The 27,737-nt window shown below is 48.6% G+C and overlaps 2 protein-coding genes across 6 annotated transcripts in view; one reads left to right on the top strand and one right to left on the bottom strand.

Moving 5' to 3' along the window:
* The window catches only part of CACNA2D4 (calcium voltage-gated channel auxiliary subunit alpha2delta 4), a 139,895-nt gene that overhangs the window by 31,170 nt on the left and 80,988 nt on the right, over window positions 1-27,737 (bottom strand). For all 4 annotated transcript variants that reach the window (XM_037390301.1, XM_037390300.1, XM_037390298.1 and 1 more), the window contains 2 exons: window positions 2,925-2,986; window positions 1,762-1,776 (listed from right to left, as the gene is read on the bottom strand). In XM_037390301.1, coding sequence (XP_037246198.1) covers window positions 1,762-1,776; window positions 2,925-2,986 — 77 coding nt within the window. The remainder of the gene's footprint in view (window positions 1-1,761; window positions 1,777-2,924; window positions 2,987-27,737) is intronic.
* Window positions 7,191-27,156, top strand: LRTM2 (leucine rich repeats and transmembrane domains 2). 2 transcript variants are annotated; one of them, XM_037390308.1, is made up of 6 exons: window positions 7,191-7,946; window positions 16,717-16,882; window positions 18,589-18,719; window positions 20,160-20,321; window positions 24,061-24,651; window positions 26,462-27,156. In XM_037390308.1, exons 4-6 carry the CDS (start codon window positions 20,255-20,257, stop codon window positions 26,914-26,916), a joined length of 1,113 nt encoding a protein of 370 aa, XP_037246205.1. In that variant the 5' UTR covers window positions 7,191-7,946; window positions 16,717-16,882; window positions 18,589-18,719; window positions 20,160-20,254; the 3' UTR covers window positions 26,917-27,156. The 2 variants fall into 2 exon arrangements, with proteins under 2 accessions (XP_037246205.1, XP_037246206.1); XM_037390309.1 differs by lacking the exon at window positions 16,717-16,882.

Genomic DNA, 27,737 nt, shown 5'->3' on the forward strand with positions numbered 1-27,737 from the left:
GCACGAACACGTACCACCCCTGACCTTGGCCACTCAGTGGCTCTGCGTGCTCCCCACCTCTCTGAGCAACATCTCCTCTGGCAAGGGCTCTGATCCTGCACCTGCCTCCCTGACATGCTTCCAGCAGTACCTGTGCACTCTGAGCAGAGGTGGCACTTGTAAAGAAAGGGACAGCATCAAGCTCTGGCTGCGAAAGCAAAGGTTACTGTGTACCAGTGAGAAACCAGCATGCATTTCAGTGTCTGCTAGTATCTGGACTAAAACACATGGCATGGTATTTTAGATCAGGATTCTTCTCAGGCAGGGATTTTTTTGTTGTTGTTGCTGTTGGTTTCTTTATTCTCCAGACAGCTAATGATAAAATAGGATGTGAATGGTGCTCATGTAGCCCAAGGCACCATCCATTTGTTTCATTTAGGATTTCTGTGTACCAGACTTGACATGTGTTTCACAACAGTGAACTGGATGGGGACACGAGGGGTTAAGTGGTGAGTAACAAAGCCCTTCAGGTTGTTCTGAGTGTGCCGTGGCTGCATGTGTCTGTCTCTTTGTGTTATTTTTTAATGCTATTTTCTGTAGCAGCAGAGGGAAGAAATCTGACATGGTGTTGCCATTTCTGTACATGGGGTCCCCTTCCTGCCAGAGGTTTGCTGGGGTCAGGGAAGGACACTGATGTGTCACGTAGCCTGTCTGCTCTCGGCTAGCTGCCCTTTATTTCTGCAAAACCCTTATGCATAAACCTCTGCCCCCTTTCTGGATGATTCTCAGCAACAAGAGATGAATTTGCCATTTCAAATCACAAGACCGTTACTTTCAGTTAGAATTTGTTTCTCCTCTTGAGTTCTGCAGAACAAACCCAATAGCTTCAGGTTTCTGTCCCTCAACTTCAGAGGAGGCTCAGAGATGCCTGGGTTTGTTTCAAGCCCCATGGTTTGCAATATTGCATGCTCATGCTCTGACTCCAACTGGCTTTTTGAGGCTTTAGGGATGACGGTTTAAAAACATCCCTTTACCCACAGCTGCAAGCATTGTCTCACCACAAACCAGCATTGGGTTGTTTTGTCTCTGTGGACATATGCATAGAGATGGCCCTGTGCTTCATCCCTGGTGGGTTCCTTCCTTTGGTCAGCAGAGAAATGTAGCCACGATGAACAATTATTATGGCCTTGGGGGATAGCAAATACAGCACCCAGAGATTGGAAATCAGAACAGAAACCCAGGTGAACCAAAGTGGTTTCCCACAAGAAGGGCCCGTGTCTCATGGTATCTTCCTCAGCAGTGTGAAGACCGAGACTTGCTGCCACTGCTCTTCCAGACCTGGAGATGCTCCAGCGGTGCCCGGTGCTGGGGTGGCCATGCAGCAGCAGCACTGTGGCGAGGAGCCCAGTCTGAGAGCACCAGCAGCTTGCAGGGAGCCCCTGGCAGGGGCAAAGCTGAACTTGAGCTCCCTGGTTGCTCTGAGACCACATCTACTGCGCTATAGGCACAGCTCCCTCCTCAGAGAGCAGCCTACCTCACAGCATCCTCCTGCTGTCGGTCAGGTCTCTGAAACGCTGCAACCCAGAGCGCTTTCAGCTTTGCCAAAGACACTTAATTACTGTGAAGACAAACACAGCCTACAACAGGCTTGGACTGCCTCCAGTGACTACAGACAAGGGACAGTGCCTATAATATGCTGGCACACAAGTGACACAATTACGAAGCTGAGCTGTGGCAAGGCATGCCAGGATGCCTCCCCATCCTCAGCTTTTGTCTACTTACATCAGTGTCATTGGGCTGGGAGATGGGAGGCACAGTATGGACATCCAGAGTGGCACAGCATGCGGTAAAGCAGGAGAGAGAGAGAGAACAAAAATCTGTTAGTCATTCCTGTCAAATGGTGGTCATATCCTGCGAAACTGTACGCAGGCTTTTTTCATACCAGCACCTCCAGGGCTGTGGCTTGCAGGCACCTGGCACGCAGGCCTCCTTTCAGCTTCTTTAATGAGGCTTCCCAGTTTCACTTAACACACATGCTCAGGCTTTGTTTCTGTGAGAACTGCCCGAGTATGGCCCTCAGGAGATTTTTTTTCAAAATGAAGCGTGCTCTGCTGATGCTTCAAGATGTGCTCATGTGCTTTGCAGAAGTCTTTTTAGCTCAGGTTAGGTTTATGTGATCTCCCACCTGCGAGGATGCTCTTGCCACCGCAGCCAATTTTGGGATTTTCTGTTCCCTGTGTGGGCTCGCCTCCTGCCCTCCTATCTTCCCTGTCATCCCAGTCTGATGACAGTTCCCCCTCCTGACAGCAGAGAGCTGCTTCTGCTGTGTGCTGCTTCGGTCCTGTCAGTCTCACCTCCCCTGAAAGCAAAGCCTGGGGGGAAAGCCCCTGGGTGGTAAGGGAAAGGTGTTTCACTTTTCCTGCCTCCCAGGCTGGGGGGGGGCTGTTTTAATTATTCCATTTCTCTCAGTCCAGCAAGAGTGTCCAAAATTAGGACAATGCTGAAAGCTTATCCCTGGAGCAAATGATTTTTGTTTTGGCAAGCTGATAGCGTTTTGTTACCATCATCACAATGCTAAGAGAGGACAGTAGATTTTTTTTCCATGTGCCCAAAATTGCAGATTTCCATGAGGCTTCTGAAAGGCTGAATGAGCACAAACATATTTCCACAATTAGATGTGTCATATGCAGTAGAGTTAATGCCAGGCCAGGATGCTGACACTGTCAACACGGCATTTGTAGAACAGACTCAGGGCTCACATGGCATTAGTGCCGTCAAAGGATTACAGAAATGTGTGACTTCAAACTAATCTACTTCACAGACCTTTTAATATGAATTTCACAAAAGCCTTCCTCAAAATGCCATGGGATGTGATGTAATATAGCATCGACCTAGCTGACAAAGAGCATTAAATTGTCTCTCTGAACAATTGCTGATGCTCCTACCTGTTGCATGGCCATCCAAAACTTGCGTTGGAGCAACTCCAGCTTAATTTGCACACCCACAGCTATGGGAAACAAAAAGGGGGGGGAGATGAAAAGAGGAATGTGCAAGAGAGAGAAAGACAAACACAAGTTAGGAAAGGAGGAGTAAATATTCGCCTGAAGTGATGGGATGGAAATCACAATTGCAACCTGCTTCCAAGTGTGAACGATAAGCATAGGGGGATCAAAGCTGAGTCAGACTGCCAAGTGAGAGTCAGAGGTTTAACAAGGTAGAGGAAAAGAGGACACTGACTGCAATGAGGTACTGACACCTCCCTCCCATTAAATACCATGGAGCTACAAACAAATTAACAAACCAAACAAACAGACAACCTCCCCTAGAATACCACAAAAAAACCCCTCAGGAGATCGAGCATGTGAGCTTTCATCTTTGTCTTTTGTGGATTTGCCTGGCCAGGGAGGATGTTTCTGATCACCCCAGCCTCAACTCCTGCACCACACACCATCAATCAGAAATAAAGTAGGCCAGTGCAAGGAAGGGATTTATTCGAAAACCTACTTGTCTCAAGGGGAGACAACAGTGATTTAGATTGCTCCTAAGCCACTACAAAAGCACAAAAATATCAATGCGCTTGATGGAAAAGTGTCGATTAGAAGTAGCGCTTCGTTACCTAGTCCTAGCCTAGTGCACGCTGGGCTAAGCAAATGTGCATGTGTGTGTGTGTTTCTTAATGAAGTGCGTCCTAATTTCTTGGCTTAATTTCTCTTCTATTCCCAGCATCATGTTCCTGAAGTAAGGCATAGCTCCACAGGAGAAGAAATAGTGCAGGGTCTCCCCGACAGAATAACCTGGCTGTCCCTGGGTAGGTTGCCTACAAGCACACATAATAACCAGTGCGGTCGTGCGCAGCCTGGCACAGTGATAGGGAACAACAGGGCTGTATGTCAACTAGTTGAATCCAAGAGCTCTGCAGGAATTACAGCCTCAAGCAGGACCTTGAAATAGAATATAAAGTGCAAGCAAGAGAGAAAAAGTATAGAGAGGAAGTACAGAGAGGGAGAGTTTGAGCCTTTTTTCATAACCACCAGTATCAGGTGGATGAAGTGTTGCTGTTCCTACAGATTTCCTCTGAATTAGCAGGAGCTTCAAAGGGGGGAACAGATCCTTTAAATCTGAATCATGCCATGTGGGTGCTTTTAAGTTAACAGTATGATCTGATGCTCTAATTCAGATGGGTATGAATTAAAACCGGAGTATGCAATGGTATATTTTCTTTCAGCATGTACAGAGACCCTGGCATCTGGCATCAGCTCTGCCTTTTACACCAGTGTCTGTGTCACATTCCCAGTGCTGGTGTATCTTACAAAATCCCATTCACAGGCACACTTCTTACCCATCTTTCCCTGCTGTAGATTGAATCTCACTGCCTGTACACGGGGGAAAGGAATGATTTTGCAGAGCTGCCTTGCCCTAAGCCTCGAAGAACACAAACCAGACCAGACAAAGAATGCAAACAAAGGAGGAAGGACAGGGCTGAGTCCAGTCCGGGTGAAGATTCATAAGCTTCAGTGGGGCTATCGCAGGCATGTTTTGGCTCGGTGCCCCTGCTGACAAATCGGCAGTCCATGACAGAAGGCAAACAGTGCTGTTGCTGCTGAGTCCAATGAAGCCCACGCATCCGATTTGGTATGTAGCTTTAAATAAATTCATCATTATCCTTTGAAACCATCTCAAGAAAGAGTTATTTCCCTTATCACGGCAGATCACATCAATGGGACTGAGCATTACCAAGGACATAGTTTTTATGAGACTTGAAGAGGAGTTGATACCTACATAACTAACCTTGCAATGCAGAGACTTACTCCATGGCTCATGTTTGTGCCAGTGGGAACATCTAGCTTCAAATTGTTCTTTGAAAGGAGCTTAGCCCCTGGTTGTGAATCCTTGCCTCTGCCCAGGAGGCATGAGTAGCATGTACTGAACTTGGACAGAATTGCCTGCAACATGAAGAAGGAGAGTACCTGGGGGCTTGCACCGGTGGCCAGTGGCAGAGACACAAGCAGTCTCCCATTCTCTTTTTACCTCTCTCCACCCTGCTCACAGCCATGTCTAGCCCGTCTGTGCCATCCATCAGCAAGCTTCTTCCTTTGGATCAATCTTTGCACCCCTAACTTCTCTGCAGGGCTTGTGCTTACTCACCTTCTCTGAACTAGCCCTTTCTTTCCTTCCCAGTGGTCCAACAATTTGCCCATTTTGCTGATGAATAAATCAGGCAAATTTATAATATGGATTTATAATCTACAGAATTGTGTGCCCATCCAGTGAGCACAGCTCTCCACATCACAGCGCAGTCTGAAGAGATCATTGAAAGCAAAGCTGGAGGCTATTCTGTATTGCAGTCAGGTTTGTCTGTCTGGATGGCACCTATCACAGGGAACCATACTTAGCAGGATTGCTCCATGCCAGTCAGTGTGGATTGGCAGCTCCTGGCAAGAACTGTGAGAAACTTCCACACATTCAGGTGACCTGATGAAGACATGGGAGCTGAGGGAGAAACAGGCCACAATCACCCTTCCAGTGCTACTAACAAATAGTCACCTGGGTGCCTTCAGGCTGTTGGTAAGGTCGGGGAGAAAAGAGGAAAGCAGTGATTCAGTCTGAGGTAAGGATGATGCTACAAGCTCAGGTGAGAGGGAGAAAACTGGAGTAAACCCCTGTCTGCTTGTTCCAAAGTATACTGATCGTTAACGAGCCTTTTTGCTCTGGTGGTAAAGAGTATGCTGCAGGAGTGGGAAGATCTGAGGTCCATGAAACAATGAGTGGCCCTGGCATGCAGCACAACAACCGTAGAGTCCTCAGAGAGATCATGGCTAATAGTTTTACTCCTACTCATGTGCAAACAACCTGTGTAACTGTAGCATCCCAGCAATGAAATAGAACATAAGGTCAAGCAATGCTGCACACCTTGTATAGTTAGATGTTGCTTCACAATGCTGATGAGCTACCCAGACCTGTGCACACCTTCCCACCAGCAGCACTCTGCCTGCAAAGCCAAGCAGTGCCTGCTGCATGGCTGCAGCTGGCTTTCTCAGTCACATGCTGCCATTCACTGTGGAGAAACAAGTCTTCCCCTCCACCTGTTCATCCCTCCGTTGAGCATGTCTGCCTCATTAGCTCATCCTCTGCTTGTCTCTCTTTCGGTCGGCCTTCCCTGGCTTCTTTCTTTGATTATCCATATGCTGTTCTCAGAAGGAGCTTTCCCCAAGATTTAATTTATGGGCCCGCTGCACAACAAAAAAGCATAACAAAGTCTCAAGATTACATCCTGTAGAGTGCTAACCAAGATTTACCTTGCCATTCACAACCTGTTTGCATGGCAGCTGGTCCAATGGTTAAATAAAACTCATGATTCAAATGGAAGAAGGTGCCAGAGCAGCAGAGCAGCTCTGCCCATACTGTCCTTTTGCATTCCTCATTCCCTGTTTCTGAAATACTCTCATTTTCCCTTCTTGAGCCAGCAGCCAAGCTGGCACACTCAGATTTCTACTTGAAGTCCCCTAAAAATTTTACTTAAAAAACAACTTCCAGGCAAATGAAAGTGAACAAAAATCCCAAACCAAGGGCAGCCTGCTTATGACACTGGACCTGACAAAAGAGGCAGTTCAAGTGCATCAGCAAAAGAGTGATTCTCGCAAACCCGAGCTACCAAGGTCCTCAGCAAGCTAGCAGAAGGCAAGGAAGGGGTCTGATTTGGGGGAGGGGGGCAGGTTGCAGGAGCCCATGGGAGGGCACAGAGGAAAGCCTGACAGCGGCAGCGGGCTGGATCTGGGTGCTCACCACACACCTGTACTGGCAGGCTGTGTCAGGGAGGGCAGGGCACGCCTCTGTCACTGCATGGATGTAACTGCACCCGACACTTGTGCTGGACATACGGCTGAGCACGCTCCCCCCGCCGCACACTGAATTCAGTGGGTGCAAACACTCCTCTCTTCCACCCATTCCCCTCATCCCATCTACCCCCTACCAGCACTCCTAAAGTTTTCCCGGAACCCCCAAGGAAACAGACACCGGCTTGTGCTGCATTCAAGCAAGGAAGCATTACAGCAGCCTGTGTGCTCAGCTGGTGGGGATGCCCACTGTGGCCGGGCAGGATGCGGCCAGCCTGCGGGGGCACCTCCCCCCGCTGCCTCAGGAGCACCAGTGGAAAGGAGGTGCCTTGCTCCCAAGCCCCTTGCTTTCTTCCCCGCTGCCTCCACTTTGCTGCAGCCACTCACCTCACCCCTATACAAAACCCAGGGCTCTTCCCTTCTCCTCCTCGCGCCTGCCTCTCCGGCTTTATTGTCATCAGCCATACCAGGCAGGGGAGAGATGGAGGGAGGGGAGGAGGTGTTTGGCTCAGTGCCTCCTGTCATAACCTGTGCCTGACCAATCTGCCTCCCGAGGGGCTGTGAGGAGCTCCCCCTGCTCTGGCATCTCCTCACCCCTCCTTGAGCCCTTCAGCTCCCGGCACCAGAGAGGGATGGTGGCAAGGGGGAGAGGAGGGAGAGAGAAGGACTAACAGAAACTGCCCTTTCTCCAGGATGGGTTAAGAAAAATGAAAACCTCCTGAGCTCTGTCCTCTGGGTGTTTCGGAGCAGATCTTGCCTGCCTGACGGGGTGACTCCTCTGCACTGTCTGTGCGCGCTCCTGTGCGTGTGCTGCTGCCATCGCAGATGTACCCCCAGCTGTCACTTCGCTGCGCGCAGTCGCTCCCTCTCCCGCCTCTCTCTCTCTTTCCCTCTCCCTCTATTTATTATTTACGGAGGATTATAGTCCCTTTCCCACGCTGCCATCTCACTGCACGGCTCCTCTGCCCTGCACACAGGGCAAGCGGCTGGCTAAGAGGGGCTCCTGCCAGCTAGGGTCCACCAAGAGCCCAGCTGGCAACGGAGGGACTTTCTGCTGGATTTGTTTTGGGATTGTACTGGGTTTGCTGGAAGAGCTGCTGTTCTCACAGGAGGGTCCATCCCAGCCCGAGAGAGGTAAGTAAAGACTTCTCTCTTTTGTATTTTCCCCACTCCCCAGCTATGCAAGACCAGTGGAGCTGCCCCCCAGGAACCGGCTTCCCCAGGGAGGAAAGCGGGGGTCAGGGGCTGCACCGCCTGCCAGACAGCACAGTGCAGGAGTCCTGGCTGTGCGAGGCTGACGGGCAGCGATCTTCCCAATAAGGCAGAATGACAGCCCTGCCGCAGAGGCTGCTGGTACTGGTTCCAGTCCAGTTTCAGTGTGGGCAGTTGGGAGCAGCTTCTCCCAGCTGTGAATGGCACCAGCATTTTTCACTGCAGCACAGGCAGCTCAGGTGCAGCTTTGAGGCTAAGTGCTCGCTGCTGTGGTCACTGGGTACCGGCCAGCTCCTGGGGAGCTGTGGCTCTTGTCCCCTCCTTGGTGCCGTGAGAAGGGCCAGCATGCGAGGTGCCACTCACCTGACCTGTGGTGGCTTTGCTGGGTATCAATTTGGTCTTAGCTGTCTTAAAGAACAACCTAAAATGGAGAAGCGAGGACCAAAATTGAGCAGGTCCAGCACTCAATACACCGCTTTAGTACGCCGCCCATATATATGTGTAAGAATGTGTGCGTGTGTGCGTGCACATGCATGTACAATTTCACACAGAAAGCTCACGGACACGACCACAGGACATTAAGCAAAGGATGCCATATCACAAGTAGAGCCAAAAATAAGTCCCAAGTTGCTTCCAGCATCCTTGCAGGCTGAGCCTGCGATTTCTGAACTTTTGGGCAGAAGGCACAGGGCTGAGGGTGGGGGTAAAATGCAGCACAGAGAAACTTCCTCACCTTTTCTGCCTCTGCCTGGGGGGGAAAGGGGGAGAATGAGGTCCCGAATGAGCTGATGTGAAGTCCCCTATGGATAGGGGTATATATGTAAGTGTTAGTGTGTATTTCTGTGTGCGCGCATATGTACGTGTATGCATATATACACATGCACAGACATGTGCACACATACATCCCACACAGAGCATTCTGCTCCCCCCTTCTCCCTCTGCTTGCCCAGTTTCTTACTGCCACTGCATCTCATGCTAATTAAGAGAGACATGTAAAATCAGAGCTCTCCTGGACTGGGGAGAGAGGATGCTTGGAGCTGTTGCTCCAACCAGGTCACGACCGAGCCAGGGCCCAGGACTGCCGTGTGGACTGTCAGGTAGCCTGAATGTGCCACATCCAGTGCATCCCTGATAGCAACAGTAACGCGCAGGGTACAGCACTGCTCTGCTGCTGGTGCCTGATCTGCCACCCAAGGATGGAGGGAGAAACTCAGATCTCATTTTGGAAAGGGCTGGAACAGCTGCTATTGCAGGGTTTAAAGAAGGAAACCCTTAAGAGACAGAGGGACGCTTAAGGGCACACAGGGACTTGTCACGAAGCAGGGGACATTTCTAGCAGTGAGGAGGAGGGGGTGCCTTCCAGAATTGCAGACCATTTTTCTTCTGAGCTTTGTTGCTCAGGTCTGTTGGGGGGCGGGGTGTATGTGGATCTTCCTCTAACTGCTGTGGGCAAACAACATTTGCAAGGGAATTATTCTACATGAGTGAAAGGCTTGGGGGAGTTGACTCCCTGTCAGACATCTGTGCCGTCTCTGTTAGTGTATCTTGCCCACTTGGAGGAATTATGGTAAATCTTGAGCAAAGAGGCTGTTTGTAAAGAGAAAGGGGGGAAGCCTTCTTATGTAATTTTTATACCAGATCATAGCTTCACCCTTGCCTCCAGCAAAGTGAATGCCACACGCCAGCAAGGTGCACTGCCCATTCAGGTACAAACTACTCTGGCTTGCTGCCCTTCCTCTGGCTTTTCTAAGCCTGATGCAGAAAGGATTTTCTAGGCTTTTCAGCACCACAAAAGTCTGATGAAGGCAGACCTGCATCTCGGTGCAGCAGGGAGGGCCAGTAGCAGCACAGGGTCATGAGGATACCTGGGCCGGAGCATCCAGAGAGCAGCACAGGCTGGAACAGGATGGGTAAAGCCTCAAGCCTGCAGGAGAGCATTACTGGGCAGTTCTTCAGTGACTCTTCAGCACTTGCCTGTTGCTGATTCAAAAGAGACCAAACAGTTTCCTTCACTTGCCATGTATGGTTACAAGCATCTGCTTACAGTGCTTGACATCTATCCCAGCTCTGGGTGGCTCAAGCCATCATTCAAGTGGCCATACTGGGACACTCCTGCCAGCTAGGTAATGCTCCAGAGTAGCACACAATGAAACACACTCCAGTTCTCAGTGGAAAGGAGCTGGAACTGGAGTCCTGGGCTGTTTTTGTCCCTACTGCATCAAAATACCTTGTAACACATATCTTATTCCTGCCATGGCTGTACCAAAATGCTGGCTCACAAACATGCTTTGTGTGGCTGAGGGTTTCCTAATAGCAAGATGCGTTTCTTCCCATAAACCAGTTCAATTCCAGGCTGGAGAGATGGAAATAAAAGTTGCTTCATTTGCGAGGGGTGGGATTATGTGAAATACAGTTTTATTCACATTGCAAAACCAAACAGTTGAAAGTTAGGAAACGCTGGGATCGGGGGCAGCGTGCCATCTGCACCAGGTTGCAGTCCTGACTGGTAGGATCACATGCTGTATTTTCATAAGCTGCCCCATTCAGGGCACTGGCTACACAGTGCTCAGGGAGTGAAGCAGGGGGCTATTATTTTTTTTGGTACTGCAAAGTGTGTGCCTGTTTTATTTGTTTACTGCCTGACATCTAAGCCCTGCAGGCAATACATCATTATTCATTGTCTTGTGGTGTTCTGAAGATGTTTGCTGCTATAGTTGCCTTGTAGGTGATGATAGAGAATTTATGCTCCTGATGAGGCAAGACAGACTGGTTATTTTTCTTGCTTTTGAAGGGAAAAGAGACTTCCCTTTTAGTCGCATGGGGAAAGCACGGCAGGTGCAGAACCAGAGCTTGGGGCCTCTTGGCTCTCGGTGGCATTGAGTCCTCGAGACTGTACTAGTTTGCTGGCTAAGCTGCCAGCATTTTGGAAAACAGCTGTGAGTGCTCAGCATTTCTGCAAAATGGCCTCTAGGGTCTCATGTTGGGCACCCGCAAAATTAGGAATGTACAGACTGCGGCCACCTGCCAAAACTGTGGTTTAATATTTAACGCTGACCATATAAAAATAGTCTTATTTATTACAACATCCTCATTGTCAGCTTGAGTATCATGTGTCATTTGCATTGAGTATTGGGCAGGGTCCTGTGAAAAAAAAGAAATAGCACTTGCTCAGGTAAGCAAAGGCTGTGTTATCATGTGTACGTGCAAGTGGTTGAATTAAGGTTGTGCAGGTATTAACTCACATTTAAGTGCTTGGCTTTGCAAGCCAAATGGCATAATTTATCACAGGGCAACTTTTTAAAAAAACAAGAATGACACTTGGTTCTTTTTTATGAATGGGAAAGCAAGAGAATTTCTGTTAATTTTACATTGCAACGCCCCACACCTGTCACGGGGAGGACTAAGACTTAAGTTTACAGCAGGGCCATACAAGTCCGAACTTCACGACTGCAAGCAAAGGATATTACTTTGAAGCCAGGCCCTGCTACCATGCTCCTCCTCATTCCAAGGAGGCTGGGAAGTTAGGAAGCTTGATTCCCCATGGACCATGCTCTCACATGAGGAATATAAAAGTAAGACCACATCCTGAGTCTGGAGACAACCTGTTAGAGGCCACTTGACTTAGCACTCATCACTTGGGCTGTCTTTCCACTCCTGGTGAGGCTCTCTGCTGCTGGTGCTCCCCAAAGCAGGGTGTGCTGCTGCTGCAATTCTGCTGCAATGTATCTGTATGGGGGCAGAGGGGCTGAAGGTTGGGCCCTGCTCTCCACACCACTCACTTTTAGTGATTTTGATGGGATGTGAATGTTGCCATGAATGTATCTCTTCTGTGCCTGCAAACCCTCCAGAAAACTAAAGTAAAATTTGAAGACCTTCCTCAGCCTTAGCAAGCTCTGTAGAGTGGGGCTGTGATCTGTGTGCTAACCCAGATGCATCCAAGGATCCTGGCTGGAGCTCTGGGTTGTGAGAGCTGTCACCACATCTTGTTGAGCTATGGGCAATGTTCCCAGCTTATAAAGTGTGTAAGTGTGTCCCAGAGATCCTCAGGCATCACTGGAGCTGCAGGCAGCAGTCTGGACCCCATGCAGTTCATGTGGACTTTGCAGGGATGCCCCTCTTGGATGCTCTGGGAAGGTGATAGGGGGGTGACGGGAGCAGAATTAGAGTTCCAAGGTCTCTCTAAGAGGCAGCACCACTGACCTCATGCCACAGTGGCCACCAAGTGAAACAGATCTATGCAAGTCACTAAGGCAGAACAAGGTCTCCTTCGGAGTTCATTATAAATGCACCATGTATGAACAATGAGAGTCAGCCCTTCCTTGGGAGGTTTGCCAGGAGCCGTGTGCACGCTGGGTCACCAATCCCCTTACGATAAGAGCAGAGAGGATTTTTACTGCTGGCATCTTGTGCTCTGCCCCACTGCTGTGGACACATGGATGGTCCCTGCCCCTGTGGACATGCCCAGGGCACAGGCTTGTGAGGTGAGACAGTAGTGAAGTTCTTCCCTTGTCCCACCGTGTTTTCTACCTTCTTTCTCTCCTGCTCCAACTGCCAAAGTGGCAAGCCCCTACCCTTGCAGCCAGTGGTCTCATTCTGAGAGGCTGGCAGCCAGGAAAGCACAGCCAAGGTGCTGGGTGAGGAAGAGGAGGAGGGACTCTCTCACGCAGCAGCTTAGGTGGCAGCAGTTTTCTATCACAATGGCTTCTCCACCAGAGGCAAAAGTAACAAGAGTCAAGTACGAGGAAAGCTAGTGAGCTTGGGGTTCCAGCATATTTCAGAACACAGACTACGAAAAAAGGCAAAGCCACTTCTTGGGCTAACAAACACATGAATGATGGCAAACAAGCAGGTGTGGGACATTTTGTGTGCACAGGATCACCCAGGCTTGCAGAAGTTCACCTGATTCTAGGAATAAGGAAGCACAAGGAGAAAGGCTTATGGCTGAAGTGCCTTGGCCCCTGTAAGATATAACAGGGGCTTCTTGGTATTAATCTGGAAGCCCCTTGAGTTGGCAGTTCAGCTGTACTGTTTGATAGACATCTGGCTTAGCATTCCAGGGACAGACCTGTGAACTGAGATCCTACACTGATAAAAAACCTTACATTTTCCTATCTTGCTGCTAAACTGATGCCCCTCCATTGACTACTCTGTGCGTGTAAATGTATCTCTCATCTCAGACAGGCTGGCACCTTCCCTCTTATGGATCTGCCGCATCTTTTGCCCCCAGTAAGTGACCCACGGAAGGCACTGGGTCATCTCAAAATTTCTGAGCCCTTATAGAATCTTTCACAAATACATACCCTCCTTCTTCAATACTATCCAAATAAAACCAAGAAAGACAATACTTTGGGACTGAGAGCACCATTTGAGTAAGAATTGTGGAAAATACCTGTGTGTGGGGCGGGGAGTGGAACGAGGACCACAGAACCGGGATTCTCCCACCAAGCCGCCTTCTCTGCCTGGAGCCTCTCCCTGGGGTGTGCCACCCACCCACACCCCCAGGGTACACTCGCCAGGAAGGGGGAAGTGGCATTTTAAATGCCAGTGAGCTGAAGGATGCTCATGGAGTGTAAAGGAGGAACTGCAAGCAGAAGCCTGCCTCCCTCAGACCTGCTGGGTCAGGAGTGGCCGCAGTCCTGTCAAGGGACTGAGTGCAAGGATTAAGGGCTTGAGCTACTACTGACCATGGGATTAACCCCCGCAGGAAATTAAAGCTGTAGAGAAGGCTCTTCACTCCACAGCTGAGAGAAAAAGAAAAACTGGGATCTGGATTAGAACTGGCAGGGCTGGTGACAAGCCACCACCCACAGCCAACTGTTCCTGGCTGGATCAGAAAATGTTATCTCAGCCTTCATGTAGAACCCCCCTCCACATCTCACTCAGTTACCAATTTTTGCCAACAGTGTGAGAAGAACAAAAACATCACTCTGTGGCAAGAAAAAGAGAAGGAAACTGGGCAGCCAGCTCACGTGTCCCTCCTCTGAGCCTCTCTCCCACTCTCTCACCCGCTTCCCTTCTCAGCTGCCTCCGTTTTGCACGGAGGAAACATTCACGTGGTCTGTCGCGTTCAATAATACTCGGAGAAGATGCTGGCACACACATGGCTGGATTTCTTCCTGTCAACTGCCCCCTCAGCTCTCCTCCTCCTGCTGCTCTGGGCCTCCTCCATATGCCACACTCTTGCTGTGCTGGGACTTTCCTGTCACTCCTGTGTTGGATATCCCAGTCTCCCCACCTGCTTCCACAGCTTCCTAAGGAATCCCACTTCTCCACAGCAGCCTGGGTGTTTCCCATCAGTGTTACATGCCCTGGCTTCCCTTTGGATGTTTTGTGCTTTCTCAGAGGGTTTGATGAGGCCTGATGCCCTTGGTATTTCCAGCCCCTCCAACATCTCCCAGTCTCATTACTGTGCATTGGTCAGGGAGGCTTGGGATGCAAATAACGTTTCCTGGTTAAGGAACGGGATGAGGAATCAAGAAAACTGGCTCCTCTCCCGATTTTGCCACAGTCCTGTCAGGAAACACTGGGAAAGCCCGGCCAAAACTCCTTTATTCTGTCTAACTTTGATAAGCCCTACAAATCATTTCTGCAGGACAGGAGAGTATTTACAAGCCCAAGTGATCCAGTGCGAGCACTGCACTTGGCAGCTTTGAGAATCCTGAGTGGGGAACCAAGGTGGTCTCATGATGAAGTATCAAAAGCTAGGCAGCTGAAATTTCAGCCAGCAAAGCTCAGCAGCCATTTTTACCTGTAACATAGTTTACCCCTCCATAAAATGGGGATAAAGCTGATCTTTCTTGGAGGGGCTTCAGGAGGAAACATTTTTTAATGCAAATCACATTTGTGTTTCAGAGGTGCCTACACATTGTCATTCCAAAGATCAGAAGCTTTTTGACCTCTTCACATTCCAGAGAATAGGGCGAGGTTTTTATTCACACCAAATCAGGAATGTGGCAGAGTCCTTTACAATACTGAGTGGGTTTTGCACACTTTCTACTTACTTTACTGCTTTCTGTATGAGATGTTCTGCCGAGCTGTGATTGATCACTGCAAGTCAGATGGCACCATTTCTTCTGCAGCTGGGTGTCTAGTATGAATTTAAAATATGCTTTCCATTGATTGTGACAGCACAACACTAATGAATCCTGAACACATGTGTTAATAAATCAGTAAGTGGTGGAAATGAAGCCCCCAGCTATTTAGCTTAGCAGCTCACTGGGGCAGTGATGCAGACCGTACGTTTCTACAGTGCTGCTGAGCCTGGCTGCCACCTCTGGGTGCTTTTCCAGTCCAAATAGAAAATAAATGAGGAACTGCTGCTGAGACAATGTGACTTCTTGTGGTCAATCATTTACAAGACTAAATCAGGTCTGTTGGGGGACTAAGAATGGGCATCATCTCCGTGCCATCTAAACCCACTTGTGGTACTGTCAGCAGCACGATTCCCCACTAGGACTCATCAGCCAGGTTACTTTATGAACTTGCAGCTGCTGTGGTCAGGCTACATGGGTGATGTGTTTCCTGCCCTCCCTGACTCTTGCCCCGCAAAGACTGATGAAGGACCATACATAGAACAACATGCTTTAGTCACTGGATGCTAGGGTACCACTGCTCCCCTCTGTTATGGAGTGATGGTAATAAAAGAAGAACCTTAAAAGCAACAAGGAAAGGGGAGGCAAAAAAGATAATCTCCTTCAAGTGTCCTCCATTCCCTCCCTTACCTTCCTACTTTTCTGATAAAGGCTGAAGCAATTCAGCATTGGAAAGGGGAAAGGGACTTTGCCATCGCTCGTCAAGGAGAATGTGGGGGAGGGATGAATATCTGTGTGTATCTCCTGATAATTTATCCCTGGCATCTGTTGCAGCCTCTGCTACCTACCCTTTTGTAATATAGGTCACCCACAGGCCCTGCCAATGCTCATAAGCCAGGCTTTTAGCAGAGTCTGATCCCTGAGCCGTGATCCAAGGGTTAGTGCAAAGGACTAGGAAAGAGAATGACAGCCAGAAGTTGCTGGGCTCTGTTTCTGGCAGTGGCTCATTCTAGTTACACAGTCACCTGTCTCTCTAGCCTCAGTGTCCCCATCTGGAAAATGGGATAGTTTTATTTACCTACCTAGAGCAGAAGCACTACTGGCTATGACCTCAGCCTTACTTCTGGGGGTCATTAAACACAAAATAACATCACCTACAACTGTGGTTAAGAGCCATTCGTGGAGCAGATGAAAAGCTTTTGATAGAAGGTACCACAGAATTGGGGAGTGTTACTAAAACAGTATGCGGATGCAGTAAACTGAAACCCTCCCCACCCTCACAGCATGCTCCTTGGGACCCTACTCATGAAAGCTAAAGCTTTAGAGTGATACTGCAAACATTACTGGTGTCTGGGCAGGGAGAAGGGAAGCACAAAATGGATAGAAAGCCTACTGTAGCTTTTATGCCCTGGCAAGTGATGCAGAGTCATTACAATCTCCTGAGCATCCCCCCACAGCAGTAAAGTTCCCTGTTCAAGCTAATTAGGGGAATCCTCATTAGAGAGTCCTCTAGAGTCTGACAGCAGGCCAAATGTCCAAGTGGCACTTCAGCTCAGTGTATTTTTGGCCACTGAAGCCCATGGGCCAGAAATGGATGATTTCATTCTGTTGCTTTGAGCTGAAACTAAAAAAGTTGTCTTTTACTGTCCTATATCAAACAGCAAGAAGAAAAGGCCATCACCAGCCCCACAGGCTACTCTGTTCATTTCTCCTGAATCTGGAAAAGGGATTCAACTCCAGGCACATGGAAGAAAGCTCTGGACACTGTGTCCCATGGATCACAGGGCATTCGGCTGACATCTTGCTCCAGGGAGAAGGAACCATCTAGTAAGCCCAGAAGAAAGCCTGGTTTGTGGAGCCCTTGGGTGACTTCAGAGCGTTCAAAGCTCCAGCAATGCTGATCAGCCTTGAGCCCCCAAACCCAGGCAATGCCATGCTAGTTCAGAATTGACAGCATGGTGCCTCTCCTCTTGCACTGGGGGCATATGGGGACACTCTTAGGTCTGACAGAGTCCTCGCTGCTGGAGAAGTCCCTGGCTGTCAGGCTGAAAACAGCCAGACTGATTCGGTGGTGCTCTGGAGAGCCTTGAGGTGTGGGCAGGTGCTAGTTGCCCCAGGACTACGGGGTTCCCAGTGCCGTGTTGGCAGTGAGCACAGCTGGCCTGGTGCTCTGTAGAGCAGAAGGCGTCTCTTGGGCCACAGTGAAACAGCTAATTAAGTCAGAATTCAAGACAAGTCAGAGAAAACCTTTAAAAAAGACACTCTCAAAAATCCTTTCTGCCTCCTTGCTGTCTCTTGGCTGCAGAATATTAATCACTAAAGGTCTAACATTCATGGGCAATAGATGCGTGGGAGAAACTGGGTTTTTCTGGTTCCTTGGAATTAAAATTTCTCCATAAACATACTCCCTCATGGTATAAATGCAGCAGCTCATTGCCCCTTGCACTTCAGCAGTCAGGAACCTATTCCAAATCCACTGCTCTGCCACCTGAGCATATGTTATACTTGGAGAAGCAGGCAATTTTGTGCAAGACATGGATGTTGATAAATATGGGTTACAGAAGAGTCCCTGGTACATGTGCAAGCGCAGCTCTGTGCACATATTTGTAAATGTGAGCTAGATTGGCAACTACATCTGCATACGTACATGAAGATATCCACTTTTAAGTCTTAGAAACGTGTATAAGTGCATGAAGGGTGGCTGCTATCTATGGGGCAGGGAGTGGTGTGTTTATGTGACATGCTTTTAAAATAACCTTGGGTTTATCAAGGCGCCTCCATCTTTGTGCATGTTGCAGCACAGGAGACAGCACTAAAGCCTGAACAGGTGTTAATCACTATGCACTGTAATAAATTCTAAACATAGGGAAAGGGCTTATTTATACATGGCTGCTCCTCCCACCCTGCACTCTGTACTTGATTCTTGGTGCTGCCTGAGAGAAAGAGGCGCCCGTGAGGTACCAGAAACGAATGCAAAAGCTAGACTTGCCCTGCCAGAGCAGAAGGAGCTAGGGGTAGAAACCCTGACCTCGTCACCGTCCTCGCACCCGGGTATGCTGGTCCTGCTCTCAGCCCCCAACTGTTGCCTGGGGATGGCGTGGCTGAATTGCACAGAGCAGTGAGCAGGTTGGGGGACACAAGCCCATGGCCTGAGAGGGGGCCTGGGCTGAGGGGTGATCGCAGAGGGAACCCGTATCACGAAGCACCCAAGGAAGCTGGTTTGGTTTTTTTCTTTTTAAAAAAAAGCTTAGCCCCCCTGATTGGAGCTGAGCCAGCTGATACAGATGGGGTGTTACAAAACAGAGCCAAAAGGCAAGAACACAAGGAACAGAGCTATCTATAACCCTGACAAAGTTAGATGGAGTGAAGGTGGGGAAAAGGGAAAGAGAGCGTGGCAGGCAGCCCCTGATACTGAGAGCAAGGACGCGATTGTTCGGCAATGGGATTTGGAGCTGATTGACTCCCGCTATCCAGCAGGCAGATAAGGCTCTGTGGCTGTCAGCTTAACTCTGCCGTTTATTCCTGTGCTGTAGGGAGTTAAATAGAGCACACGGAAAGCCTGCTGCCGGGGAGTGAAAGTCAAGGAGGGAGAGGGAAGGAAGAGGCTGTAATCGGGCACTGCCCAGGGAGTCGGGTGGAAGAGGCTGTGGGCAGAGACCTCCAGGTAAGTGCTTGCGAGTTTTCATCCTCCTTGTCAGTACTGAAAGCTGGGGACAGGAGACTTCAGGGGGTGGCATTTAGGATTGAGGCATTGATATGGGGGATGCTGGAAGTGTCCTCAGTCAGGGCAAGTGCAAGCACTGAATGGGGACAGCTATTTGTTGCAGCTTCTCCTTCACCAGGGACTGCAGGGTAAGGGCTCCAGCTTGTTTTGGGGAGTGAGGGGTTGCAGTGGGTGAAGGTTGGATTGGTTTTGGTGCCGTGAGAGGTATTCATCTATTTGGTGCATTGGCATTTGGGTAAATGATCTAAATAGCCTTGCAAAATGTACTAGTCCAGGCACTGAACCTGCTCATCTCTTTCATTGAGATGCTACTTTAAGTATTTCCTGGTGGTTTACATTCCCATATAAAACAAATCAGTCATGGGAGCCTGGGGGAGGGGAAGCAGCTGGCACGTGTGTGGGGAGAGTGTCCTGGTGGGAGTGCAGCGCCCAGCTAAAATAATGGCCGTGGATGTTGTCAGAGCCCCTCAGAAGAGATGGAGGATGGTTTATTTCTGTACCCTGGTTGAAATGTGTCCATTTACTTGCCTCCGTGACTGCGGTGGCACGTCAGAGAGCAAGCAGGAGACAGGAGGGTCTGTGGTGTTTCCCCTTTTTCTGCTTGCCTGTATCCAAATGGGAAGTGGGAGGGAAGTTGGAACCTGTTGTCAGTCACTTATTGTCAGGGGAGAGTTTATGGTCTTTGGGTTTCTAATTAGACTGAGCATTTTTCCTTCTTCTAATTAAGATGTAATTCCTCTCTTTTCAACACTCCCACTCAGTCTCCCCCGCCCCAGGTCCTCCCTTCTCCTCTGAGGCTTGCTCGCTCTTCAGCTCCTATAGTTGCTGCAGTGTGAAATCCCTGAGCTGAAGCCGTGCTCTGCTAAGCCCTGCTCTAGCCACCACATCCATTTTACCTTAAAAGAGAAAGGACGCACCGGTAGGGCAGGGAGAAGCAGCTTGGTAGCTGCTGGTGGCCAGAATTCAGTGAGCTTGAGCTGTGTGTCAGGGAGAGGATGCACAGGTGGTACCAGCCTGCGTGGAGGCAAAAGGGAATGAGCTGGAGCCTGCTGTCCTGGCAGGGTCACCTCAGCAATTCATCAGGTTAACCTTGAGCTGAGGCTAATGTAGCTACTGTAGCAGGCTACTCAAGCATAGGCTTGTCTCTTCAGCACTTGGGTGAATCAGGTCTTATTTCTGCACTGCGATGTTCAAAGCGAATTAACATTGTGCCTTTGTCGTGCTGCGCCTCTTGAAAAACCCTCCACCTCTCCTCCAAAACTAAGCTGGTGCAAGGCAAAACTCTAGTTGGGGAGGGCAAAGGACAACACTGAGCCCAGCCCTGTGTTCGGTGCCCCGGGAACAGAATCCCACTCGCTTTGCTCTGCTCTCCCCCTCCAGGATCTGGCAGGCAGGCTACAAGGTCATTCCTCCTCCCTTTGGGACCGTGTGCCAGGCTGGCTGGTGGATGTGAAGACACGCTGGAGAAGACAACAATGCTGCCTACAGCTGCTGGCCACCAGTGGAGGAGCAGGTTCCTCATGAGATGGCAAGAGGCTTGTCGTAAGTAATGCCTACTCAGGTACTAAGTACAATGATCCTGTTTGTCAAGGGAGTGGAAAGAAAATAGGTCACATCAGGGTTAAGAATAGGGGAGAGGGACAGCTAAGAATGGAGATGTTTGAACTAATTCCTGATTCCTTTAGAGGCCAGGCTAGCTGGGAGGGAGAGCGAGACTCTAAAGCTGAAGATGGGCTTAAAGTGGGACAGCAAGTGATGATTGCTTCTGAATTCCAGTGGGCCTGGCAGGTGAGAAACAGCAAGACAGATACCACTGCACAAAGATTCACCCCAAACATTTCCCAGATTGGCATCCTGTAAGCTGCAGGCTCCTCTCCGTGGCAGGGGTTTATACATAGGTTGCTGAGCAAGGCTCCAGCCTTTCACAGCAGCAGTCATAACAGATCTTAGAAGGGATGCAGGATGCAAATGCAGAATTCTCCTACTGGGCATTGCCACATGTAGTGAAAATCAAGGAGTAAATAAAGACGATCTCTTTTAAATTAAATTGTAGAAGTTCAGCCTGTGCATCTTCCCAGTGGACTGGGGCATCTGCTACAGTATTCCTGAGTGCAGAGCAGAGACTGCTGGGGTGATGTGGGCTTCAGGGAATGTACCTGCACTTCAGAGAAGCATCTGGGGACTGCAGCAGAGGAAAGGGAGCACTTGGGAGAGTGTCCATAACTACTGCATGCCTTGGCACCAAGCAGGTCTGTGGCTTCCCATGTTCCTGTCCCCCTGATCCAATTTGGGGCTGCCACTATAAGAAGCTGGGGGAATTACTTCCTTCTCCAGAAAACAGGTATCTTTGTAATCGGAATCTTTGTAATCCATCCTCACAGACTATACTGCTGTATAAATTATTTATAATGAATGCTACTGAGTCTTGACTTAATCTGATATACCTGGCTCAGCTTTCTTCCACCTACTAGAGTCACCAAACACCCCACAAAGTAACTTCATCATCCCTTAACATAAAAACACATACTACCCATCCTTCTGTAGGGCTGCAAGACAGCTTCAAGTTCTGTCTACTGTTTCCCTGCCTCTCTTCCCTGTAGAGCTGCATCATAACCAGTGTGATGAATTCCTTGGCCTCAGCTCACATCCTACTGGATGCACCTCTTGTAGGGACTGGAAATGAAATCAGACCTTCTCCTCTGTACGATTTTAGTAAAATATTTTCAAGGGCATAAAGCAATATATGGGTAACAGGACATTTTTGGCACATCCTACGCTGCTGCAGAATTTTGGCATAGATCCAGTTCCTGAACATAACCACAGCCAGCTGCCTGGGACTTTGTTTATACCAGCCACTGCCAGCACACATACTGGTGGAACTCCACAGTGACCTAGTCAGGGCCGGTGGCTGGGTAGGCATTTTGAGAGATAAGCCCTGAACAGAATGCCACCTGTATAGCATTACACAGAGTCTGCTCTTGCCTTTCTTGGTGTACAATGCAGCTAAGTGTTATCATCACAGCTGTCAATCTATTATTAATACTGTACTTTTGTTAAGCATCCTGGAAAAGACAGGGTCACTCGAGTGACTCACAGCTTGCTCTCTTCCCCACTCTGGCTCCCATTCTTTTAATTCTCTCCCTACAACAAGAGCACGATGTATTCTGAATGGAATTAAATATCAGCCAGACAGACAGTACCTGCACTGCACCAGTCCACAGGCTATGATCTGCTTTCCCGGAAATCTCTGCTGTTGACCCCAACCTTTGCATGACAAGAAAGCACAGAGATTCTCAGGGTAAAGATCTCTCCTGTATTTCACCATAAGGATCCATAATTATCATTAAAGCAGCACACAGATTGGCACAGCCTGGGCTGATTTACACCTGAGATCCCATCTGTAGGACAGAAAAAAATTCTTGAAGGAATTGTTAAAGATGGATGGAATACAAAAGAGCAGGGACACTCCCTCTGAACACTTATCCCTTGGTCCTTAATGAAGTCACATAGCTTAGGATCCAAACTGTGTAGTTCTCCTTAGGCTACCAGTCCACAAACCTGCCAATTCTCACAAGGATTGCTGGGAACACAAAAAGGCCCTATGCAGGATGAAGGCATCTGAGTATGAAGGCAGCAATGCTGACAGAAGCCAAGCTGATATAAAAAAATGGGTTATGGGTTAGACTAAACTCTGGAGAGAGTGGTGTGAGGGAAGAGGGGAAGAGCATGGCTGACTGCAGAGCTGTTCCAGGCAGAGCTTTTCCAGAGCATGGGTCTCCACCAGCTCTTTCTCCTGTGGCAGTACTTTCACAATTAAGAAACAAAACACCTGCTTGTTGGTTCTTTGGAAAAAAGCAGGACAGAAGAACCTGGTTTCCAGTCCAGGAAAAAACAGTGAGACAATAAATGCATCCACCTTAGCTATAGCTCACCCCTAGAAAGACTCTACCAAGCCCAAGTGACTGCCTTCTCTGAAGAAAAGAAAGGGAAAGGACAGGCCATGACATACAAAGTTGCTTCATTTTTAGTCAAATGCTCAAACTTGTCACCTTAAAAAACAGTGAGGGAGCAGAATTTGCTTCCCACATTGAAGAAACTAATCTCAATTCCACAAAAGGAATTAAGATGAAGGATGCAAATGTTTTACATAGTCTGCTTAAACATAACTCCCACTTCTCTAATGACAGGAGGCACAAAGCTTACTTTCCAGTTGCTGGTACTTCTTTGTCACAGAAATGAGAGTTCTAAAAGCCACTGGCTCCCACTGGGCGTTGGTAACAAGTGCCTTGATGCCACTCACAAGATCTGGACCCATGTCTGGAATGGTGATCCACAACAGCTCTAAAAAATGCTGGTTTGTGGATTATCCAACTTTACCTTTGAGACACTGCAGGAGCAAGGGAGTATATGCTAACAGCTTTCCTAACATCGCTTTCTTCAACTACCAACCTGCAATTTTTATCCTCATCTTACTTGCTATGGGCAATTTTCTTCAGAGGAGATACTTGTGGGGCTATTGCTGTTGGATTTGGAGACAATTCTGAAAGCAATGGCAAGTACCAGGCGTTGAGTGGTTTAGGGTCTCATTGTTACTTTTTAACAGCTTTCTTGGTCATCCCTTTGTAATGTAATCTAATTCATAAAAAAGTCTCCTGCCACAAGGCCCATGCAACACACTGTGGGTACGGAAAGCAGATGATACCCTGATTTAAAGGCTAATCAGACCTGAGTCTAATCTATCACAAAGATTAGGATTCAAACTGCAGGAGCACCACTGAAATATAGGTTGTAGGTTGTTTTTTCATTTTTCTTTAACACTTTTCATTAACATGTCTATTTCTGAAAAAATAGAGCTTCTTAAATATATACCTGTCCCTCCTCTCTCAACCCTGACTGTTTAGAAAGACCTGTCCTTTACCAGAGGTGACACCTCCCACTGCTCTCTGCTCCATCCTCCTCTGACAGACTCCAGTGCTCTAGTATCTGGTGGCAAAGTCCTCTGGGATGCACTGTTCCAACTTCCTTGTGAAACTGGAAGGATATTTACTTGCTTGCTCATGAAGAAAACAGGCTAAGAAGAAAGCGATGCTGCCAGGGTGCAGGCCTGCAGTAAAGGGACGTAGCTGTAAGGAAGTTTGTTACACTGCAGGGCGTTGCAGCAGAGTCTCCTGCTCTGAGGGTCACATTGTAGCCATAGCTGTGCTCAAGGCAGAGATGGGTGAGGATGGGAAAGCACTGCTCTAATCCAGGTACTCTCTCTCCCCTGTTTTTTACCTACCAGTCCTTGGCTGTTGGCTGTCGCTATGCGCCGCTGAGTCCTTCTTTGCTTGTCCTTCCTCCTGCAAGTGTAACAGTGGCAACTTGGAAGTGGACTGTAGTGGCTTGGGCCTCTCTTCCATCCCCTCAGACATCCCCACAAACACCAGGACCTTCCTCTTTCTCAACAACAAACTCAGCATCCTGCCCGGAGCAGTGTTTTCCAACCTCTCTGCCCTACAGAGGCTGGATCTATCCAACAACTTCTTGGACCAGCTCCCTCAGAACATCTTCAGCGACCTGGGGAACCTCACAGAGCTCCAGCTGAGGAACAATAGCATCCGGGCCTTGGACAAGGACCTGCTACAACACACAGCTCTGCTGCGCCAGCTGGATCTCTCCATCAATGGCCTGGCCCAGATACCCTCGGGCATCTTTGATGACCTGCCTGCTCTCCGCTCCCTCTCTCTCAGGTCCAACCGCCTGCAGAGCCTGGACAGGGTGACCTTCGAACCGCTAACCAGCCTGCAGCAACTCCAGGTTGGGGATAACCCCTGGGAATGTGACTGCAATCTCCGAGACTTCAAGCACTGGATGGAGTGGTTCTCCTACAGAGGTAGGTGCTTGCGCAGCGGGAGCCAAGTGCAGAAGTACTGGTCTTCCATGGAAAGGCGAAGGCAGGCAGGGAAGAAACATGAGCAGATACCTCTGGCAGGTCAGGCTGACCTGAATGCCTGACCTTAGGTGTGAGGAGCATGAGGACCACGCTATGATGCTAAAAGACAAGTTTAGCTCCACCACACCTTCATATAGCAACACTGCCAGGCTGAGAAGTCCTCTGCAGCCCCAGATCTCCTATTTCCTTGTTTTGTTTCTAATCTGAAAGATTACTTCTTTTTTTTCTTAGGAAAGAACTCAAATAACACCAAAATTTTATGATTATGAGTTCCTCTCACCCTTTCTGCCTAAAGAGAAGAAATGCTTTTGATGCTTGAAAATAACCATCCAATTCTCTCTCTTAAGCCAGGAGAACTAAAAGCCAGACTTGGCTGTAAAGCATCAGGTTTGCTTTCAACAAAAGAAACATAGGAAACAGTGCCACTTAGGAAAATACTGAAACTAGTATTGGCAAGCCCAAACTAAAGTCCAAATTTACAAGCCAGGCCCCAAATCAAACTGGCTATAAAATCATCATTTCAAACCAAGCAGTTTTTGACAAGTTTGTATTTCCAGCTTTTCCCTGAAATATGGAAGGCTGGAAAGGTACATATCACTTAGCAGGAATGCCGACAGGATGACACGCTTTGAGGAGCTGAGACTCCAAGAAAGATGGCACATTTTATAGGAATGACAAGTGAAGGCCTGACCTTCTGTCACTGGAGCCAATGAGTAGGAAAGGGTCTCAAATCATGCAGATAGCAACCGTCAGCTGTCACATCCCTGCTGATCACAGCCATGCCGCAAAGCGATTATCTGCGTCTATGGCTAGCTACACTGCAGTCTGAAATATGCATTTATGTGAGCAGAATCAAACAAGCATATGAGTGCCACTTTCCTCCTTTTTTTTTCTTTTTTTTTTTTTGTTTTTTGGTTTTTTTTTGTTTTTTGTTTTTTTTTCTTTTTTGACTTCCATATCACATAGTCTATGGAAAGCACATGGAGTTAATTTTGCTTTTATTTCCCCTTCCAAATAAATTGCCCTAACTTGCTCAAGCATTTGTTTCAACATCTGGCATTATCTTCAAAGAAGGGGGATGGATTTGTTGTTAGAAGATGGGACTGTGTGTCTTTTGCTGTTTTCAGAAGATAAAGCCTGGTCCTATCTTTTTGTTTAAATTTCTCCTTTTCTAAAACGGTTCTGCTGACACTTATATAACTCTCTAAACAGTATGAGGCTGACTTAATAGATGGTTTCCAAGGGCTTTCATGTCTTGGCCTCAAAGATGTCTATGCAGATACTATGCACCATGAGCTCTACTGTCAAATCCAACCTAGGCAGAAGCATACCAACCAGCTGCCGTGGTTGAAGCTGTTCCAGCTATAGAGGGCTAAGGCATGCAAAATGTCTCCAAGTTAGGCAAAACAATCATTTTAATGGATACTATGTGTGCTCCTTCTGCCTGACGCATGGAGGCACAGTCATTCCTCCTGCCCTCCACCTCTGACAAGCACTGAGGATCTGGCAGGCTCTCTTGAATACTCTCTCTTCTCAGCAATGCATTCACACAAGAAGGACTGGATTTTATGGCCCCAATGCTGTAATAAAGCAATTCCCCACTTGATAACCGTAATGCTGCTATGCCTAACTTCTATAGGGCAAAAATTTAGCAGAGTGAATGGAGTCATAGGAACTTATCCCACCTAAGGATCTAGCTCTGCTGTCAGGGTGAAACTGTGGTTCACTCCTATTATCTCTATTGGGACAGGTGGGAAAATCGACCAGCTGGCATGCACCCTGCCCAAGGAGCTGAAAGGGAAGGATATGCGAATGGTGCCCATGGAGATGTTTAACTACTGCTCCCAGCTGGATGATGAGAACAGCTCTACAGTGCTGGACAATACCGGCCCACCCTGCACTAAAGGAAGCCCAACTCCTTCCAAATCTAAATCAGGACCAGAAACAGAAGTGGAGCCCAGTGTGGGATGCCCTCAGAAACAGCGATATAGGCCTGTGAGCGTGCGCCGGGCTATTGGCACTGTGATCATCGCAGGGGTGGTTTGCGGCATTGTTTGCATCATGATGGTGGTAGCAGCTGCTTACGGTTGCATCTATGCCTCCCTTATGGCCAAGTACCACCGGGAGCTAAAGAAAAGGCAGCCACTCATGGGTGACACAGAAGGTGAACATGAAGAACAAAAACAAATCTCTTCTGTGGCATGAAACTCTTCTAGGAAGGAAGGGACAGCAATGAACAGAGGTACCTGAGAGCAGTCAAGCATGGGGTCCTCCCAAAATACATCTTCCCAGACAGACAGACAGACTGTGCTATCGCTCCACTCACCCAAGTAGTGCAACATGCTTCTGGGGGGTCAGGGAATTTCTGTTCCCCTGCCCCAGCCCCATTTTGTGCCCTTTCACCCTTGGGCCCTCCCAGACAAATAAAGTAGAGTCAGACCTCGAGTGCTTGCTGTGCCTCATGCCCTTGCACAGAGCTTCCCTCGCATGCCTGCTGTGGAGGCAGCTGGCACCTTCTGGGAACCTGTGTCATCCTCTCAGCTTCAGTCCTGAGTCATCCTGTATCCTGTCAAGGGCTCTCTGCAAACAGAGAGCAGCTCTGTGAAAACTTATGTGAGGAGCAGGACATCGGAAGCGTCCATGCCTCACCGTTAGGGCCACTGCTGTTGTGTGACAGTAAGTTGCTGCCCATCTTACAAGTCAGTGCTGCCGAGAGCACATCAGAAGGGAGGGAAGGTCCCTAGGGGATGACAACAGTCAGGGGGAGATTTCCCTTCTCACTGTTAAAGGTGGAAAGATACCTGTATTACTCTAACACACTGTCAGGGAGCATAGTGTCCTTCTTTTTGCTCCTGGCCAAATCTGCAAGCTGACACACATCATCTGCTATAGGTTCACAAATACAAAGCTGTCCTGTACACACACACACTGACTCATTCTGATCCCAACACACACAGAGTCAGCCCCAGCTCCAGATATCCCACCTGAGCATGCACAGCCACACGTGCCCATATCAACCTGCCCTC

The sequence above is a fragment of the Falco rusticolus genome, chromosome 5, assembly GCF_015220075.1.
Source record: "Falco rusticolus isolate bFalRus1 chromosome 5, bFalRus1.pri, whole genome shotgun sequence".
NCBI lineage: Eukaryota > Metazoa > Chordata > Aves > Falconiformes > Falconidae > Falco > Falco rusticolus.